At 40.1% G+C, this 16,167-nt stretch overlaps 1 protein-coding gene across 11 annotated transcripts in view; it reads left to right on the top strand.

The window, feature by feature from the left end:
• Positions 1-16,167, top strand: part of RALYL (RALY RNA binding protein like) — a 552,061-nt gene that overhangs the window by 469,278 nt on the left and 66,616 nt on the right. For all 11 annotated transcript variants that reach the window (XM_067553544.1, XM_067553541.1, XM_067553539.1 and 8 more), the window contains one exon: positions 513-545. In XM_067553544.1, coding sequence (XP_067409645.1) covers positions 513-545 — 33 coding nt within the window. The remainder of the gene's footprint in view (positions 1-512; positions 546-16,167) is intronic.

Below are 16,167 nucleotides of genomic sequence, written 5' to 3'. Positions count from 1 at the left end.
CATGTACTGAGGGCCTGCATGTAGTCTATGCACCATTTACATTCCACCTAAGCCTCAAAATAGGTCTATAGGTTTTTTCTTTTAACCTCTCTGCACAAGGTCCTTCACTCTTGTTCTAATGGTCCTCACACCCAATTAATGTTATGGACTCCAAAACTATCATGACACATCTGCAAGAAGGGCCAGATTAAAAGGATGATGACATTCTACAATGGATGATATGTGGCATAACAGGAAAGCAGGGAGATATTGTGCAAGGTGTCGATTCAGGAGGATATATGCTTAATTTTAAGCTTAAAATTTGGAACATTGAAGTCATTGGGAGTCTTGGAATGGATTTCTGTTGGTGTTGGATCAGGTCCTTCATTCTCTGCTATTCCTGCCAAATTGTGCATTATCACCAAATAAAGTGCATTAGACCCACTGAAGACTTTTAAGTCTATAATTTAAATGCTATAAAATATAAGATGTGTGTATATATTTTTAAAAGATATCTGTTATTTACTTAACAGACTTGATTCAAAGGAGCCTTTCCTGTCTGTTGGGTAAGTATGTTTATATATGTGTGTATGTGTTTGTGTGTGTGTGTGTGTATATATATATATATTTAAACCATTATACAATATTGTTGACCCCATTGGATTCCATAGAACATCAAAGTCCTTTTGAAATGTTAAGCTCTCTCATGTAAAATAGTAATTCATTACTATACCTAAGCTTGGAAAGCATAGATTTTAGTCAGTAAATGTCAGCAATCACTGATTTCTCCTTCCACCCAAACATGACAAAAAATGTTTTGTTTTTATTGATTAACTGAAATAAAGAGAGGAAAATTTAAATATGTATTATATGTTTCACTTGTAGATAACTGTTGCATTATTTGTTTTGATTTTGTTCTTTCCATGAGTTAATGAATTTCATGTTATCAAATATTCTTTTTATTAATTTAGTATGAATTTTGACAGTATTTTGAATACAATTAACATGGTATTTTTAAAATGTCACTACTAGTGCAAAAAATTAAGTTGATACAAATATTTGTAAATAATGGGTTTTTTCATTCAAATTTGTAAAATATAAAATCAGATCTTTTCAAGCTTATGAACCATATCTATATTGGTATAAAACAGTTATAAACCTTGTAACCTCACATGCACTGTCACCAATTTTCGTACTTTGTTAATTCAAGCAATTAATTCATCTGTTTAAAACATTATTTTTAAATATGTTTTATTCTGGAAAACAATACTCACTTGGTAAATGCACCCATGTCTTTCTATCATAAAGGTAAGTATTTGTATTGTGTTTCACAGCTGCACTCTTCTGAGTCTGTCTTCCCTGTATCAGTATCACTTTTCCCTAAATCTCCTCTAACTCACTGTTTTCTCTCTTTCTTCACTCTTCTTGTTTTTTTCTATCCAATCCTGTCTTCTTGGTCTCTTCTCGTTCTCTCATGCTTTCTCCTCGTTTCTCAGTCCTCAAAACTGTAGTATTGTATACTGCTAAGAATATATACCACAGGCAAAGAGTCTTGATGCAAAGTAGTCAGGTAAGAGTTAATCTGAGCACATACATGATCCATAACTTCCAAATCATAGTATAAAGCCAAGGATTGAAGAAATGCTCCATAACATGAACTGTGTATATAAAATAAAAGCTAACAAGAGAAACATGTCAGTTATGGAGTAAAAAATTAGTGAAAAAGGGACCAGATTCTGCAAACATTTCTGTCCACAAATAACTAAACTCATGTGAGTTGTCTCAGTGATGAAAATGGGACTATTGTGTGAATAAAGTTATATACATCGGTATATGATAGATTATATCTAATCTTTCTTCATTTCTGCAGTATAGAGTAACTAAGATTTGTTTGGTCATATCTTGAATTAATTGCATATCTTTTTTTTTTCTTTTGACATATAATTACATTTGGTTTTTTTATTTTTAGGAACTAAAAAATGTCTAACGAGAATAAAATGCTTGCTTAACTTTGTTGTTGCTCCTGCATTGGTGTAATTTGAAATGACCAAATTAATTATTTCACAAATTTGTGTTGCTAATTCTCACAATTTAATTACAATGCTCATGGTATTTGGAGTTTTTCTCAAAGCCCCAGCTTCTGAAGGCAGGTGATTCTATGAATATCTCTATTTTCATTTTAAAAAATATATTTATTTCCCTTTTGGTTGTAGAAAATACTCAAAACTTGGCACCAGTACACCATAGAGGCTCAAAAACCAGAAAGCTATAGATAAAGAAAAATACCCCATAATTAATTATGTTTATCCCATGATTTTGGGGACCTATTTTATGATTTTTAAATGTTTGGGGTTGATAATACTGTATTTGTTTTTAGCCACCACTATGTGGCATCAATTTACCCCCACACAACATAACAACTCTGTGATTTGGCTTCCCAAACTAGGCTCTTCCCAAGAGGGATAATCTGAACAGTGAAACCCAGGTTCTATGCAGACCTGCGCAGAAGTTTGTCTAATATGTCAAAATGCAAAAACTTCCCTTATCTGTTCTTCTTGCCTATATACTTGCCTTTTGCCACTCCCTATCTAGCCAGGAGGAAGAAGCAGACTTGCTGAGTCATAGGCCTCAGCAAACAGGTCTCATTTTTAGTGCTGAGTCAGGGATTTACTCCACCTAATTGCAAACTGATTTTTGTTTTAATTTGTTCAGAGACTTTGCTCCCATGCTGAGATGTTGGATTGCAAGTTTCAGCTCAGAATAGAGTTGAAACCATAAACCCCTAAAGTTACATTAAGTGCTTGTAACAGAGCTGCTGACTCTAGCTTAATTAGAATAGCCCATGTACACTACAATGATGTCCCTTACTTTCAGCATAGGCCAAAGCACCTATCTAAATTAATTTTGGTTGCCTACAGATGATTTGGTTCTGCAGGTCCATTTTTCATTTATCTTCTCTCTGCAGTGGAGACTTGCTTGCACCTTCTTATGTTACTGCTAGCGAATGATAATTATACATTATTATATTATTATTATTATTGTTGCAGCATATAGGCTAATGACCAATAGGATTCTTCCTGACTGATTGTGTGTGTGTGTGTGTTAGTGCAAAGCAATGTTAAGTGTAACAACCTAAATGCCAAAAGCTCATTTGTGGCACTTTGCCTGAGATGTGAGTAGAGGTGATGAGGAGCTGCACTGCCCAATGGGAGCTCCAGTGAGCACAGGGAGAGACTCGGGGCTTGTCTACGCAGGAACACCCAGAAAAAATCATCTGAATACACTAAAGGTGTGAATTTAAAGAGATTTCCTTAAACCATATTAAGCCCCAGTGTGGACACTGTTAAGGCTTGTCTACATGTAAAATGCTGCAGCTGCGTCACTGGAGTGCTTCAGGGAAGACACTTCCCATGCTGGCGGGAGGGCTTCTCCTGTCAGCAAAGGTAATCAACCTCCCCAAGAGGCAGCAGCTAGGTCAATGGGAGAATTCTCTTATCATCCTAGTGCTGTCTGCACTTGGGGTTAGGTCAGTTTAACTGCGTCGTTTGGAGTGAGGATTTTTCACACCCCTGAGAGACGTACAACATAAGAACGGCCTTACTGGGTCAGACCAATGGTCCATCTAGCCCAGTATTCTGTCTTCCGACAGTGGCCAATGCCAGTTGCTTCAGAGGGAAACAACAGCACAGGTAATCATCAAGTGATCCATCCCGTTGCCCATTCCCAGCTTCCCAGTAGTTATACTGGTCTCATTTCCTAGTGTAGATGAGGCCTTATGCAGAATAACAGTGGCTATGGGGCTTTTTACATAGTGCAGCAATGTGAGATTTCTAAAGCGCGCTAATGTGTTGTGCATTAATTGGTCTGTGTAGACCCTGCTGGCACACACTAGAAGTTCAATGGTGGACTTTAGCATAGCACCAGAGAAATTTTAGAGTGCGCCAGCAGCGTCTACATAGACCAATTAGTGCACAACACATTAGCGTGCTTTAGAAATGACACCCCTGTAGTGCACATTACCCCACCACATAGACAAGCCCTTTATTCTGTTTAGCTTAATCCACTTTGAAAGTTAATTCACATTAACTTTTCTTAGTCTCCATGCAGACAAGCCCATAGAATGGTGTGGTGTTTATTCACCTTTCCAAGGGAGGCCATTTCCACAGACTGTGTGTATGGAAAATATGCCCATTTCCTCCTTGCCCCTCACCACCTTTGTTGGGGCAATTTTCACTCCTGGAGCGATCATAGTCCCTAAAGACAAAGGAACTGGGATTATCCCCAGCCAGAAGGGACCATTGTGATCATCTAGCCTGACCTCCTTTATAACACAGGCCATAGAACTTCTCTGAATTAATTCCTGCTTGAACTAGAGCATATCTTTTTAGAAAAACATCCAGTCTTTATTTAAAAATTTCTAGTGATGAAGAATCCACCACAACCCTGGGTAAATTATCACAATGATTAATTACCCTCACTGCTAAAAATGTGTGCCTTATTTGCTGCCATTTAATATATCACATTTGTGTTCCATTCAGAAGGAGCATGAAAAGAAGAGTGAGAAATACAGCTGAAGTTTTTTGTATGGCTTTCAGCCAGTCAAAATTTAGGATTCAACCCCTGCCAGCTGCACAGAATAGGTTTACTGCTTGATAAGCAGGCAGTATCTCTTCAATGTGATTGGCTTTGAAAAACTATTGGCTTTAAACATCTCATTGTCAGCTGAGATTCAAACTATTTCTCCTTCTTTTGTGTAGATGTTTAAAAAAAATCAAATCCAAACTGCTGATTTTTCAGATCTTTTTTCAAGCTTAATCATTTGCAAAAAACATTACGAATTTGGAAGAGGGGTGGATGATCTGGGGATGGAGAAAGTGGCCTGGGGGGGGATGGAGCCAGATGTGAAATGAGTTGGTGGTCAGAGTCTGTTAGGTCTTGTCTACAGCTGAAAGTTAATTCGGATTAAGATATGTGTCTGAGTTTAATGCACAATACTTATTCTTGAATAACTCCATGTGTGGACACTCTTAGTATGGAAAAAGAGGGTCTTGTTCCACTTTAGCATAATCCCCCTTGAAAGCTATTCTGGAACAATTCCATGTGCAGATGAGACCTTACACAGTGAACAGTTGTCCTCATATGAAAAATCACAAACCAAGTTGGCAATAATGGACAATCTCAGCAGAGAGACCATCATCTGAATGAGCCACCCTATGCACAGTAGGATGCCAGTTCAGGAAAGCACATGGTTAGGTGCTGTCCTGAAAAGAGGTGCTTTCTAGGGGAGGTCCTTCTAGAATCATGGGGGGGAGCTTTGATTGTATGGCGTGATGAAACTTGCAGAGCTGCATGCTATGGATAGAAGTGCATGTGACCTAAATTTTGGAAGAATTTATGCTACAAAAATTGGAATAATTTTCAGGTCATTTCAACAGACAATGCCAATTCCTGCCATAAGCTTGCTGCCTCAGATATCTAAATTTCCCTACAGCACATTTTAACAAGATAAAATCCTTATTCTTGCTACTGACAATGCTATTTCTGTAAGTTTTATTTGTTGCTTGCTTAATATAAAGTCTTTCAACATAATTTATAATGCAAGCTTCCGGATTACATAAACACCCAACAAATCTTGCACGTATAGCGTAATTTGAAACCAAACCTTTGCCATTTTTGCACATATCTAAGACATAGGTATTTCATCCCCCATCTCTAGTATACATATAGGACACAGTTCAGAAATGGAATTATAGTCCCTGTTCATTTGTCTTAGAGGATATATAATAATCAGTTCTGAAACGTAAATAGCATGTTTAATGTTGGCTAAATGTAACCTGTTTATTCATTTACTGTATCAATGGCCAGTCCTCCCTAAATAATCTTTATTTTAATTTTGCATTCCCTTCTCTAGTGACTTTTGCAAATATCCCTCATGACTGCCAATCAAAAAAAAATAATAGGGAATGTCTCACTAGTATTTTGGTGCAGATCTGCTCCTAGCTTTATGGTGCAGGGATTAGATTTTTCTCTCCTGCACCGTTCCTTCCTGTCCAATAGCCCATGAAGGAAGCTCCAAGAATCCAGGGAACTACATGTGGGAAGGGAACAGGAAAAGAGAAGGCTGCAGGATATGTGAATTATCCCCACCTTCTCAAACCCGCATCCTACCCCCATTTGAGTCCCACTGGGAATTCAGGTAAGAATTAATGCACCCTGAGCCTGAGTCTACATTAACTTGCTCCTTGCCTCTATACTATGGACTACCGGTAGAGGAAGCTCTGGCTGCATTGCAGCCCAAATGGAACCATTTTACAGTGGAGTTAAAAAAGGAGAGTCCAAGAGCCAGTTCTGAGGTAGATCATATAGGAATCACATGGATTTTTGAGTTTTGGGGGGAAAAACCTCCTGTTGATTTCAAGGTTGGAGAGCAGTGCACATCTCACCCCTCAGTACTATTTGGAGAAAACTCTTCCAGAGGAAGCTTTGCATATTTTTAATTCCCATCTGAAGGACCAATCAAGACCAATGTGAATTAACAATTTTCTTTGATTAATACTCCAACCAGGTTCTAAGGTACTTAGCAGAGATTCTTCTGTTCAAGTTCATTAATTCTTTAAACTAGCTTTTAATACACACAGCATGAATCAGAATCAGAATGTCTGGCAGTATAGCAAAATTATTTTGATAACTATATCACAAAGCCTTAACCCCTGACTGGCTGAGAGGATCTGCAAAGTGCTGATGGGAAGGGGGAGTCCATTATCTCTGATGATCCACTTAAGCTTTTAAAGAACTGTGAATGGGGAAAATATTGTCCTTGATAAGAGGGAAGAAAATGGAGGATAACAAGAGTGAGGAAGAGGGCATCTTAAAAACTGAATTACAAACGTACAAATTCTGCAGCCTTTCGTCACATTCCCACACGTGGGCCAGCCGCTCAGTGTGAGTGGTGTTCTCAGGACCAGTTGTGGAGCGAGGAGGTAGCACACACTTGAATATAATCATTCTAACAAGCACTCCCTGTTGGCAAGGTAACAACTGGATCTTTGGCTGAAAAACACTTCAGGTTCTGTGCTTAGAGTTTATTCTGCCCAGGAAACAGCCATTACCTTAAATATAGAGCGCATTCCCCAAAAGAGGAAGAGGTTGGGTTTTGCGTTTTTATAGCAGCAACCTGGGGGAGGTCACATTCAGATGTCAGAGGGTCACAATGGCCTGGCATTTCCCTTATTGCTAAATGGGAGGGAGATGTAGCTAGATCCCAGATAGCTGGGCAGGGAGCTACAGTAAGAGGGTTAACATGGAAGAAGGGTATTCATATGGAAAAGTTTGCGAAACTCTGTGCTATACTTTTAAGAGCTTTACTGGATACACATCTTTTCCCAGTAGCTTTCCACAAGATTTAAGATTTAATATCCTCTGTTTCCTGTCAGGCTAATTAAGATTATTAAATAATCACCTCATCCACCCACAGCATGGGCTATCGTCCTGGTTTTGGTTAAGGATCATCCTGAAAAATTGAGAATACTGAGAGTCAGTTAGAAAGGGTGCAGCTCCATTTCCAATTGCTGCCTCTTTCCATCTGCTGGCATTCGCTTGTCTTGTCTCTCTCTGCAAAGAGGCACTATCTTATTTATTGTTACAATCAGCTGCTGTCTAAATAACTGTAGTATTACCTCAATGTTTCCTTCATTATTCCATACATATAAAATAATTACTAACACTTTTGGCAAGGAAAGCTTTTTCTAATTCCATTAACTTTTATTAGCAACAAACTCATCAAATATATACCCTAACAAATTCCTCTTCAGCTCTCTGATCTTAAAATCATTAGTTATGTTAAACTTCATAACTGAGAGAGGCAATGGAGCATGAGATCACTTTTCCCTCTCCTGGTTATTCCATTTGCCCTTCTTTTTTCCTGTCTCCTTCACTTCTGTTACCCAAGACTACCTTTCCATTACTGTTTCTCTGGAAGCAATATGTAGGTAGCATTTTTATACTCTGGGTTAATGTCGAATTGGTAGCAGATTATCCCTCTGCCCATAAGGATCCTGGTCCCACCTTGCTCCATCTTTGCTGTTTGTTGGCCTTGACAAAAATCCTATTGTGTTGTGGTCATCGGAAAACATGTTCAATTTGTCCTGCTGCCTATCAGGCTTCTTGTGCTTCAAAAGAAGTAAAGTTTCTTCAGGGCTCTAACACCTTTTAGACCTCCTCATCCACAGCCTTCCTGAGTACAATAACAGACAATGCTAGAGACAAGAGCTGCTCCCTCTAGCAGCAATTGGATGGCAAAGCAGAGCAAGTAGTGGTACCTTGCCAAAACAGGGCTTACTCAATTCAAGACAAAAAAAGGTTGTAGCCTGGGACCTGGAGCGTGGAGAGGACGACACTGTTTTCTTCAGAGTTCTCTGCTGTTCTAGAAGCAGGTTTCTTTTCAACATACATGATGCAGGGTTGGCAAATACTCCCTTACACAGGGTTCACCAGATGTATAGACAGATACCATAAACACAGTAGCTCGAGGAACACAGTTGCACAGGACACAGAGACCCATTATTGGCAGTGTCTGATATTAATCCATAAACATATACCACAAGATGAGTGCAGTGGTGGGACGGGGGAGCTGAGGCATGGAAAGGACTTCGGGGAGGAGAAATGGCTATGTGAGGAGTTCCTTCAGGAAAACACAGGGGAGAAGAGAACTCAAGACCACTACGGTGCCCTTAGCCATACTCATGCTATGTACCATTGGCAAAGGTGCTAGTTGAAGAGCAGTTTTCCCCAGGCCCCCAAACCAAGTAATGTTGCAACCTGGCAGGTGAGGTCACAGCACCCCTCACTGAAATTGGCCCCTCTGTCACAATAGCGGGACTGCCAGGCCATACCTGAATGGTGCTGTGACTTCAAGATTAAATTACAAATTGTGTTATCATTTTAGTTTTTTAATTGTTTGTTTGACGCTAAGACAAAAAAGGTGTATATGTAGAGGCCATGCTAAATTAATTGAAAGTGGTTTAGTTGTGCATACCAAAAATGTTTGGAGGCACCTCTGCTCAGGAGGAGGAAATGAAAAGGAACAGCCAGGAGGGTGAGGATAAAAAGGAAAGACCTTGGGAGGTGCAAACTGAGTTTTTTAGTATCTGCTTTTGAGGAGGATTATATTTGGACTGTCCAGAGATAGACACAGTGGGGAGCAGATGTGAGCAAAACAGTCTGCTGTGGAGACTTTATTTTCTGGCAGCAAAACAGAAACTAAAACCGAAGTGAGACTTTCCATGGGGAAATGGAGAGGACAGAGTGACCAAACATATAAATGGACAAGACATCACATTCCTCCATCCTACTTTAAAATACTTTCCAAATATATATACATTATTGTTTACATGGCTAACAAAAAACATGATATAACCTAACTAAAAGTTGTGGGTGGACTACTGCAGACTCTTAAATTGCAAGGAATTATTCTCCTCTGGAATAACTCCTCACTAGCTAAACAATTTATAAATTCAATCATGCTATTTTGAAAAGTTCCAGAGGGGTAGCCATGTTAGTCTGTATACAGCAAAAACGAGAACCCTGTAGCACCTTAAAGACTAACAAATTTCTGCGGGCATAGGTTTTCATGGGCTGCAACCCACGTCGTGAGATGCATGAAGTGGAAATCACAGATAGGAGATATATATATACCATCCCATATATATATTTCTTCCCATCCAAGGGAGGAAACAACAATGGGGAAGGCAAGTGTTAACAAAGTTAATTCAGTTAGAGTAGATGAGACCTAGTCACAAATGTTGATTAGAAGGTGAGAATGTGTGAACAGTGACAATTACTTTTTGTAATGTGATAACCATTCCAAGTCCCTGTTCAGACCCAGTCTGATTGTGTCAAGTTTGCATAGGAGTTCCAGCTCTGCAGTTTCTCTCTGAAGTCTGTTTTTGAAGTTTTTTTGTAGAAGGATGGTATGGAGCAGAATGTATCTGCTGATTTAAAGCTGGGAACCTCTGAAATTCTTCAGAACAGAATTGAGATCCATTATCACACACCAAATACAATGGTAAACCAATTTGGCTAAACCAGGTACAAAGATGTGCAGTGGGTATGGTAGCTATAATAGAAGTCATTCTAAAAACTTCTGGCCATTTTGAATGGACATTGACTAAAACCAAAAACAAATAATTGTCTAATGGTCCGGCGACATCCACGTGAATACGTGTCTATGAAGTCTGAGACAATGACCAAAGGTGTAGATGAGTTGGGCCAGGATTATGCTGAATTCGCTGACATGTAGTACAACACTTTGTCTTCCTCTTGATGTCTTTGTTGATCCTTGGCCACTGGACATGACTCCAGGCTATAGCCTTCATCCATATAATGCCAAAATAACATTTGTGAAGAACTTCCACAACCTGCAATTGAAGTGATTTTGGAATGACCACTCACATTCCCCATATAACACAACAGTGGTTTGCAGATAATTCAGGTTGATATGACAAATTGTGTAAACTGGAGATTTTTGTGACCCAAAACTGTACCCTCTAGTACCATTCCCTTCACAAGAGAAAACACATCATCCTTAGCGGTTTCTTTGTTGATGTCCATGCTAGTGATATGCAAATTTCTTTGAGTTGATGAGAGTTTGGGCATAGCAGGTGCAACAGCCCACCAGCATTGCTGTACTGAGTCTAAATGTTGGTTGCCTACAGTGCTGCCACAGAGCTGAAAAGTTTTGGGGCCTGAATTCCTGGATTATTTTCTGATACAGAAGCATGACATGAGAATTCAGGAGACAAAGATCAGCCAGGCAGGTTTTGCAAGGCTACTCAAAGCCTTTGTGAAAAAACTAACTCACATTTCAAACAAAGTTTCGATGGTTGGGCTCAAATTGCAGTGAGTGAAAAAAAAATAGTGCTCATTCTATACAGAGGTGAAATACGAAGAAAATGTCCTAATGCCTCCAAAGTATAGCTTCTCCTCCTTGTGATGTCCTATCCCTTTAGATGTTGGAAAATCTGCACAAAGCAGTGGGGTTTGATTTCTGTTCTGAACCTGATGCGGTTAGGTTATTTATTTACTCTGACCTTGAGTTCCATATTCTGGGGCCAGCTGCTATGAAGGTTTTGTCTCTCTCAAGCAGCAGCCCGCTCCAGTTGGTCAGCAGTGGAATGTAGCCGTCATGGGAGATTGTGGTTGTAGGGGACAGATGATCTCTCAGGACCAGATCCATGGAGGGCTTTGAAAATCAGGACAGTGACCTGGAACTGGACTGTGTGCTGAATGAGGAGCAGTGCGGAGAGTGATATGTTGGAGTGATGGGTAGTTGGCAACTTGTGTTGCTGATTAGCCAGATCATTACATTCTGAACAGTTCCTCTTTGTAAAATGTGTTGCATCTTTAAAAGAACCATTTTTATGAAATTTGCTGTGCCATTTTGTAAACTGTCGGTTGAGAGTTCTGGTGTAATAATTTGCACCTTGTGCATTTAATTACACTCTGTCAGTGGCCTCATGACTAACATTGAGAACACCACACAATAACTCACGTCCTGCCTTATCTTATTGTATAATTATAGTAACTAAACACACTGCAACATGGCCGTCATTACAAATAAAAAAACAATTAGGGAATGCTATGATGCCAGGCAGTATTTTAAGTAATGAGGTGGAGTGTCGCTTATTTGAGTGATCAGTCCGAGTTCAAGGGAAATTGAAATCACAGCAATAGAATATTTTACAATTTAATTAACATACATAACCCCACCCACTACCTTATTGAACAAGCAACAGCAATTAGATTTAGAGCTCTGTCACATAGTCCTTGCTGAGGCAAAACTCTCAGTCATTTTAATAAGAGGGTTTTTTTTTTCTAAGAAAGAACTGCAGGATGAAGCTCAGACGCAGTCTCCAGTTATCCACTGAGTTTCTGTTTTCTTCCTTTCTTTCTCTTACATCCATCTCAGCAGCAGCTGCCATGCATGTGGACAAATATCCTTTTAGCTTTTCAGGTTCACTGACACCCATGCTTCGGCAGCAATGCCAGGCAGTTACAAATAATTGTAAACTCTTCAAATAAAGAGGGAAGGAGGGAAGAATATTTTGTTTAACACTCAGTTCTGCTCTGACAAGCCACTCTGCCTGGGCTCTAAGAGTCAAGTTGGATTTTTGTCTTGTCTTGTCTTGTATCACCATCATCAGTAACCAGGGTTCTGCGGGCCAAATTAGACCCGCGGTGACACCTGTACAAATCTCTTGCTTGCAATGGGCTTCAACTGATTGGAATTTAATGAACAATTCTGTTAATTGTTAAAAAAAAAACAGAATCCACCTCACACTCTCTGTTGGCTGTCTTGGTAGTAAGAGGCGGGAAAAGGTGTTTGGTCACTGAAGTCAGCAAACATAACACTGGTACACATAGGCAGCATATCTGTTGAGTAAACAGGTGCCATTTTTGCATAGTCACTTTTCAGAGTAGAACTGAAATTCCAAGTAGATGTCCTAAAAGGGTAAGAGGGAAAATCAGGGTTGAACTGTCATGCTGTAAGGGTTCTCCACCGCCACCCTTCTGCTTCAGCCACCTTCTTTGTCACAAAAGACTCCAAGACTCTCTTGTTCAACAATCCAGTGCAGTTTATTTACAATGTGCAGTCCCACCACTTTCTTATCACATACAGCTTAGCTAGCTGCTTCAGGAGCTTCTGCCAGGCAGGTAGAGCCGCTGTGCTGTGCCGCTTCGCTTCCACTCCCTGGCTTCTTCCTTCCTCCCATTTCTTTCCCGTTGGCCTGTTTACAGCCCTTGGTTAATCAGGCGCACAGCTGTTTCCCTTTCCCCAATCAGGTGCAGGTGTTCCCAGCTAGCTCCAATCTACATCTCTCAGTTGGGGCTGGCATGACAGAGGGCTGGCTAAGGGATTACTGCCCAGCACTCTGTTACACATGCACATACTGCAGATGTCAGTTTGTGTCAATATATGCTTACATAGCAGTAATTGACTGGCCAATGTTAAAGCAGAATTTTTTCTTTGAAAGTTGCCCTCTTCAAAATATATACCTGTGACATTCTCCCTCCTGCAATCTGGACAGGTGAGTAGCTATGTCACCCCAATTCTTCACTTCTGGGCCCTGACTTACTCTGCTTTGCTGTGTGAACCACCCACTCCTGGGTCAGCACACGCCCAGCCTCCTGCAAGTAATGGGTCCCTGGCCCAGTGAAGGAATGCTTCTGGCCAGCCGCTCATGGGATTGACCCCTAGCAAACACGCTCAGTCGCAGATGCAACCCCAGAAACTGTCATCTTACAGGGTTCAGTGCTATACAGTGCACCTTGAAAACTCATTTACATTTGTCCATCAATTTATCAAAGAAATTGATATGCACCAGCTCTGTTACTATAAGTGAAGTCTCTACACACACTCAATCCACATGCCCTGTTTTAGATAAAACAAACAAATAAGTTTATTGACTAAAGCAAGATTTTAAGTGATTGTAAATCAGATTAATATAAATTAAGAGATGAATATGAATCAAGGAGTTGGTCACAATTAATTAAAAGGAAACTCACATCCTAACCTAAGCTTAATATTTTAATAGCTTTTCAATCCTTGATGTTAGCTTACCTACAGCTGGCTATGATGCCCCTTGCAGCCAGGCCCCTCCCTTGTGGGCAGTTGTCAGCGTCCTTGATGTTGCTTAGAAGATGGATTCCAGGGGAGAGCCCAAGACAAAGATGCCTCTCTCTTTTAACAAGTTTCCTCAACTCTCTGGGGTCAGGTGATTGGCCATGTCCAGAAATGGGCATGATTTCTTCCACATGAGCCAAAGTGCTCATGCATATCCTGTATGCATGCCTCTGCGGTGTATAGAACCTCAGCGTTGTGTTTGTCTGCATCTAGTCAAGCCATGTGAGAGACACATTTGGGGATATGACATAGCAGAGTTTTATATCTGTACATATGTATGACATTGCAGGAAACATGCTACAATAACAATAATGTTCAGTATGTCATGAGCATTCCAAAAACACTTTATATGGCATACTTTGCATTAGACAATACACAGTTACACTGTAAGGGTGAACATGGGGTACAGCGTGTCACCATACCTATTTCTAACATAAACATTCAGTTCTTCATCAAGTATCAACCACTTGTTTTGGTTTGTTTTTCAATCTGCTTTCCTTGATTATTAATTGTCGTGCAAACATAAAAAACCCTTTCGAAACATTTCTCACAATGTGATTGTAACAGGGTCCTCAGAGGGCCAGGTGATCTAGTGGTCTGTACGTCTAACTTTCAGACCCTTGCTTCTCTGGCAGAGGTGCCTCAATCCTTAAGGAGGTGTGGGAGGAAGACCTGGGCTCTCCCTCTCCACCCAGTCCCAGCCCAGGGCCCTATGTGAAGCAATGCCTGACCAGGGACCTCCCATCAGAGAGTCTAAGTCCGTTGCCCTGGGCTACCTCCTATCTCTGTCTTTCAGTTTGGGGCATGGCCCCTTTAGTCCACACAGTCTGTAGTGGCTCAATTCAAGTAGTGCCCCCTTGTGAACTTTTTGCAGCGTCCTGCTGTGCTTCAGGTACCTCTGGGTGGGGCAGCTATAAGATTGATGGGGTGTAACCCCACAATGTATCTGTAGTTCAATCACATGGTTCACTCGGATCCTGAGTGCACCTCTATCTCCTTAGCAGTTTACCTCAGTCAAGGACTCAGTGCTTCTTCCCTGGGGCTGTCCTGGCTGTCAGGCTCCTAGTGATGCTCCCCTCATGTAGGGAGGTAGCTAGCTCCTGCCTCTTGGCCAGTCAGCCCTGAACTGAGCCAGGTTCTCTTCTTTTCTTCTCCCTCCAGGCCTGGCATTGGCTGTAGGTATAGATTGGTGGCTCTCTTGAATTCTTTTTATGCTACTGTGAGATTTCTCAACTTCATCACAGTGATCACACATCTCTTATTCACATAGGCAATTAAGGGATGCAGGATCAATCTTCTAGCGACAGGCAGAATACAGATCATTTTTCAAGACCCCTTCCAATTTAATCTCCAGTATCATAAGCAGATACTGTTTAGTGACCACAGACCATTAAGTTCATCCTTTTTCATTAAAGTATTTAAGGTCATAATTAGCCAAGGCCTAGTTCTAGCATTTCCTTTTATAGTGGACTGAAATTGGGTTTTAGAACTGGTTGAATCATTCTTAAAAGAGGTGTAGTGTAGCTTTTTTAAGAAATAAATTTGGCAAGTTCATTCAAAGGCTACTCATATTATTCAAACAACCACCAGCTATTTGTGAAAGTGTTGGTAGATTCCAACATTTTCATGAGTTTTAGCACAAGTAATAATTTGTCAAAAACTTCCTACTGGAATAGTGCCAGTTGCTCTTCATTATTCTGCTATCATTGAGCACAAACCACAGACACCTTATGAATAGCAAATAGCCAACAATCAAAAGTTCACAAACAACCCAGAGGCTGAAATTTGTTCGCATGAACTATGTCAAAAATCTAGGAATACATTCACAGATACAAGGATTTATTCCCAAACCGGAAAAAAAATGTTAGATAATTAATTTGAAATTAATAATTTCACCAGTACTATTGGACTTTGTGTTACTGGAGGATCTGGAGCAGGAGAAATAGAAACTGTAGTTTTGAGATACTGAAGTCAATTCAGCAGAAAGATCCAGACTTCATTAACACAGATCCTTTGCATCATACTGAGTCAAACTGTTCCCATCTCTACTGCACCTGATGGAGGCAGTTGCTGGGTATTATGTAAAGCTTTGTTTCTTGTAAAATGAATCCCTCCTGTATAGTCAATAGAAAATATTAAACATAGTCATACTTTAAATCTGTGCTCAAATACCGTTTGGTTTCAACCAGACCTTATTGAGGCATCAATAGGTAGACACATTTCATGTTCTGGCTGATACTTTATAGGCTATAAAACTGTCCTGCTGTGTGGAGCATTCATAGAAAAATAACTTAACCATCATGTACATCCAATATTGATGAGTGACGGTAAAGTGTTTTTCCAGGGAGAAAACAGAAAATACTGAAGGTAAGGTCAGCAAGCATGTTAAAAAGAAAGAGATACAGAGACACTTAACAGTTTTGATTCCTTCACAAAGTCTTGTGGATATAGGACAAAATGCTGTAGGCAAAATTGAGAAGTAAATTATTATAATAGCTTAATTCAAT

This window comes from Emydura macquarii, unplaced genomic scaffold (assembly GCF_026122565.2).
Source record: "Emydura macquarii macquarii isolate MOO-44397 ecotype Brisbane River unplaced genomic scaffold, CSIRO-AGI_Emac_v2 contig_1477, whole genome shotgun sequence".
Classification (NCBI taxonomy): Eukaryota; Metazoa; Chordata; order Testudines; family Chelidae; genus Emydura; species Emydura macquarii.
The sequence above is the reverse complement of the archived record's forward strand: the minus strand, read 5'-3'. Positions and strand labels throughout refer to the sequence as shown.